Genomic DNA, 5233 nt, shown 5'->3' with positions numbered 1-5233 from the left:
AGTTTATCCAACTATAGGGGCTCAGCTCCCTCAGAAATATGCTCTGCTCAGTTAGTTAAGCTCCCTTGACTCTCTCAGATGAATAAACATTAATAATGTCTTTCAAAGGTCAATCCCTGCTCAACCCCATTCGGCCCTGCCTATTAGACTATAAAAGCTCCGCTCCCCTTTCCTCGACTTCTTTAGTTTGATCTTCCCATTCTGATCTCCTTTTTCTTAATGGGTCGGGCCCTAAGGTCCAATAGATCTCTGTCTTGTGGGATGACGCCATAAATGGTACAACACATGGATTGTCAAAGCTCATGGAGTAGTATAATTATACAGATACGGTAGAGATACAATGATGGGACATTATCCATGCCGTGATATGACACCTAATTAAAGAGGAGAGAATATCAGTTTAGCAATATTATAGTAGGAATCCATATCCGTGGGCCAAGTTACGCTAAAGCATACGAGCACATATGCCTCTACTTTCATCACTATTCGTCTTTTTCATTTCTCCTCCATTGGAGACTGACTTAAGTATGAGAGTGATTGAGCCGGGGCACCTCTTGACTTCTCTTATAATGCTCTATTTCCCTACTCTTTTTCTACATCCTTGTAGGCATTGCTGACCGGAGCACCTCTTGGGTCCCTCCTCCGATCCAGGCTCTTCCTTGAAATCTGGTGATTCAGTCCACACATAAGCTACCTCACCGATTGCTCATCCGATCCATCGACGGCAATTGTTATTTTTAATCTTCCATAATACCTGTGATGATTTAAACATTGAAGATTCAATGCTCACTGGATCCATACGCCCTTACACATGCATGTTAATTGGCGCAGATCAAACTGCATCACGATAGAAAACTTCCTCATCAATGTCTAACGAGACAATAATTTCCACGTAATACACATCTTGAGCATGATCCTAGTCAATGCAATCCATGGAAAAAAAGGTAGGAAAAAATAATAAAGATGAAATGTATCTCTGAAATCACGCAACAAAACTCCAATGATAACGGGGAGACAGTTCAACAGTGTACATGGCCAAACACATAAGAAAACTCAAAATAATTAATAATAGTTATATTTTAAAGTTATTGTCTGATAATTTATTTAAAGGTAGTGTCACTAACTTAAAATTTATAATATATTTTTTTATTACATATGATCACTATCAATAGCTTATCTAAGCAAAAATATTTTTATAATTAACCTAACTAACAGTCACCGCGAGGATATATGGTGTCCATATAGACAGAAATTAATGTGATCATGAAAACTATTATTTGTCATTTGGTGTTATCTAACAGTCTCAACAAAAAAAAAAAAAAAAAAGTTAAATGTCATTCGTCAACAAAATTCTAGAAAGCCAATTATGAGATTAAGTTGTTCAAGTTGCTATCATGACATGCTTAATAATAGTCAACTAATGATAAAAAGTGAATACGCTCACCTTCAACATCAACGTCAATTCGTCTCAAGATCAACATGGAGAAGGTAAATCACGGACGACTATTAATCTTTGAAATAATGACTAGCACATAAGTAAGATATTTATCTCAGTTTTGTCGAAATTTGAACCCCAGATCTCATGATGATAACACCTCATATGTTAATTACTAGATCGTCCTGAGAGAACCCAAGCATGCATGCAAGTAAGGTTGTTTATACAAGTTTTAAGACAGTAATTATGTTTAATTATAAGTAGTTTTAAATAATTTTTTTATAAATACTCTACAATTATAATATAAATATTATGGAATTCTACGGCCGACGTTTATGACCGATTTAATTTGTCAAATCGTTTGCCTTTCAGCTTAAGCCTGGTAAGATTGAGCCTAGCTACCGTCTTTGACTAGTTAGTGATCAATTTAATTAGTCGAGGAGAATGGACAATAGGCATGAACAATCCACGAGACGAGAATAGAGATACAATCCGACAAAACTAAATTCATTTTCATTCTATTAATTTTAGATCTAGTAAAATAACGAAAATCTAAATTCCAATTCCTCTAGAACGAAGTATTCCACTAGCAAATCAAGTGTCTCGAAGAACTGTGCCCGGAAACAAGCCATGAGTCAATGCTATGTAGCTGGCAGTTGTCCATCACCCATCGCCACCTTAATTCTATACCTTTCAATGGAGGGCTGGCGCAAAGCTAGTCAGTGTGTGCACACCACGATTCCTATAAATAGGGGCACCTTGCCACCCATTCCAATATCGAACAAGCTTAGAGAAGCAACAATGGCGGTGTTAGCGTCCATTGTTGTTTATTCCTGCATGGCCCTCTGCCTGATGAGCGATGCAGTACTAGCAGCTCAGCTCAGAGTGGGCTTCTACTCCCAAACCTGCCCTACCGCCGAAACCCTCATCAGGCAAACCTTCAATGACGCTGTCCAGCAGACTGACGACATCGGCGCTGACCTTCTCCGGATGCATTTCCACGACTGCTTTGTCAGAGTCAGTATATATATATCGATCGATATACTGCATATCGATCGAAGCTTCGTCGCCCTGTCTGAATTAATGTTATACTTAAGTTTCTGATCGTATTCAATTGATGGAGCAGGGGTGTGATGGATCGGTTCTCATAGCTTCGGCGAACGGGAACACGGCGGAGAAGGACGCGGAGATCAACCAAACCATCGAGGAAGAAGCGTTCCAAGTCGTCGATAATGCAAAGGCGAAGCTGGAAGCTGCCTGCCCCGGCGTTGTCTCCTGCGCCGACATTCTCGCTTTCATTGCCCGAGACAGCGTTGCACACGTAAGTATATATATGCATATATAATTAAAGCATGCATTTGCTAGCTCGATCAATCTCTTGATGTTTAAGTGTATATATATACATATATTTTGGAGAGTAAAGGATTAATGTAATATGCGATTGCAGTATGGAGGCGGTTTCTACGATGTTCCTGGTGGAAGAAGAGACGGGAGGATTTCGTTGGCAAGCGACACGTCGGAGCTCCCTGGCCCCGATCTCCGACTCGTTCAACTCACTCAAATCTTCGCCAGGAAAGGGTTGACCCAATCCGACATGATCACCCTCTCAGGTATTGATTAGTAGTCGCTAATAATTGTATAATTAATTTGAAGAATTAATAAATGTTATATTGTTTTGAGTTAATTTTGTATATGTTTAATCGGTCAGGAGCACACACCATTGGCATTGCTCACTGCCCTGCCTTCACCAGCAGGCTTTATAACTTCAGCAGCAGCTCGGCAGTCGACCCGACGCTGGACCCCGCGTACGCGGTTCAGCTGCAGCAGCAATGCCCGACGGCGGGAAGCAACACCGAGGTGCCGATGGACCCGCCGAGCGAGCTCGGGTTCGACAACAGCTACTACCAGGGCATCTTGAGGCACAGGGGGCTGTTCACGTCGGACCAGACGCTGGTGTCGACGCCGGCGGCGGCGGCGCAGGTAAACCTGTTCGCGAGCAACTCGGCCGTCTTCACGAGTAGCTTTGCGCTGGCGATGGTGAGGATGGGCAGCATCGGCGTGCTGACCGGGAGCAACGGAGAGATACGCACCAACTGCAGAGTGCCCAACTGAATCGAGTTGACTTTAGAATAACTGCTGGTATCTTTCTTTATATGAATGAAAATGTCAAACCCAGAGGGGTGAGTGGTGCGGTAATGCAAAAATATTTAAAAGAATAAATAAGATGATTAAGTTTGAATGTTAAGCAGAAGTGAATATTTAAAAGTTTATGTGGTTATATATCTTACGCTTCGAATTTATCTCAATCAAAAGGTAATCTCTTCTACCCCAAGTGTCTTGGCATTATGTATTCAACCATGGGTTCACAGAATCTCAAACCTTAACCTTATAGATTCACGATTTAGATTGTCAGTTACGATTTAATTCACAGCTCATGACTATTTAAATTATTATTTATATATATTTTTAACATATTAGAAAATTTGTAAATGTGTGAAATAAAAATAAAAATAAAATAAATTATATATGTAATCGTTTAAGTTGCCTATTTATCTAGGCAGAGTACAAAGAAATTAAAATCTTGTACTTCGTTAGTGTTCCTCTTTCGGTATTGAAATCTTCTACTCTGTCCTCTGAATATTATACATTTTTAATTATTTTTATAACTTTTGTTCAATCATCGAATAATATTTGAGTTTTTAAAAAGTCGAGAGTCAAAAGTAAACAAAAAATAATATTACACTAAACCTTCAACCATCCCCTTTTTCGATGCCAATAATTTCTTTTATCAAATATTTAAATTATTATAGTTTAATGTGATAAATATATATGTAATATAATACATTGATCCTTTATAATGAAATTATATTAATTAAAATATTTTAATATTAAAATACTAAAATAGAATCATTAGGGTAAAGTACCTAACTTTTGAAAATCTGAATTATTTAGGTCTTGGTACTTTTGAATATCTGAATTATTTGGGTCTTTGAAAATCCGAATTGTTTGGATTTTCGAGTGTCACCTTTACGGTTTTCCTATGAAAAAAAATTAATTTAATTTAATATTATATTATATTTATCTTAGTAAAAAAAAACTAAGAAAAATATATTTTTTAATATTGTCGGCCTAAAATATTTATAGAAACTTTTTTGATCATAGTATTGTCAATTCTAAGATGTGAGACTAAAGAGAACTATATTTTTTTTATATAAAACAACCCGAGAAAATTAATGATGAGAAAAATTTATAATAATATATATATTTTTGAATAAATTATAAGAACAATAAATTAATTCCTTTAAAGGGAAAAAAACGACGAGATGCACAAAAAAAAAACGATGAGATGCACTATAGAGAGGATTGTTGTTAGAGAAAATACACATCGCCGTGAAAGAGAAGAGACCGTGGAAAAGAGACTTCGAAAGGACTTGCGGGCAAGGTGAAAGAGAAGGCGTCAACCGCAAAGGAAACTGTCGAACAATTCACAGGCAAGGGAAAAGGAGAAATCCAAAAGGCCACAGAGACGACTGAGAAGGCAAACGAGACAATGGAAATCAATGAAAATAAGGCCAAGGTGAGAGGTATGATGCTTGAAGGAAGCATATGATACCCTATTTAAATTAGGAGTTGATTAACCTTAATTACCCTAAGAATGCTAAATAACCTAAGTATAAAAGCACCTATCCACTGTTCCCCCGATTCCTCCGCCTCAGTATTTCCCCGAAATCGCCACCTCTTCACTGTTCTTTATATCTCCGTCATTTCGACGGAGCTTTCTTCCCCGCGTCTGGAGCT

General features: G+C 38.0%; 1 protein-coding gene across 1 annotated transcript; it reads left to right on the top strand.

Moving 5' to 3' along the window:
* Positions 1-2205: 2205 nt before the first annotated feature.
* Positions 2206-3657, top strand: LOC121977693 (peroxidase 5-like). The gene is made up of 4 exons (XM_042530141.1): positions 2206-2452; positions 2562-2756; positions 2883-3045; positions 3144-3657. Exons 1-4 carry the CDS (start codon positions 2237-2239, stop codon positions 3545-3547), a joined length of 978 nt encoding a protein of 325 aa, XP_042386075.1. The 5' UTR covers positions 2206-2236; the 3' UTR covers positions 3548-3657.
* Positions 3658-5233: the final 1576 nt, after the last annotated feature.

Source organism: Zingiber officinale, chromosome 4B, assembly GCF_018446385.1.
Source record: "Zingiber officinale cultivar Zhangliang chromosome 4B, Zo_v1.1, whole genome shotgun sequence".
Taxonomy (NCBI): domain Eukaryota; kingdom Viridiplantae; phylum Streptophyta; class Magnoliopsida; order Zingiberales; family Zingiberaceae; genus Zingiber; species Zingiber officinale.
Note: the sequence above shows the minus strand (reverse complement) of the source record. Positions and strands in the feature narration are given on the sequence as shown.

Bases quoted from the DNA above. Each gene is read 5' to 3' on its own strand.
- LOC121977693 (XM_042530141.1), top strand. From the start codon at position 2,237: ATGGCGGTGTTAGCGTCCATTGTTGTTTATTCCTGCATGGCCCTCTGC. The intron at 2,453-2,561 runs GTCAGTATATAT...TTGATGGAGCAG, and splicing joins TCCACGACTGCTTTGTCAGA to GGGTGTGATGGATCGGTTCT. The intron at 3,046-3,143 runs GTATTGATTAGT...TTAATCGGTCAG, and splicing joins CGACATGATCACCCTCTCAG to GAGCACACACCATTGGCATT.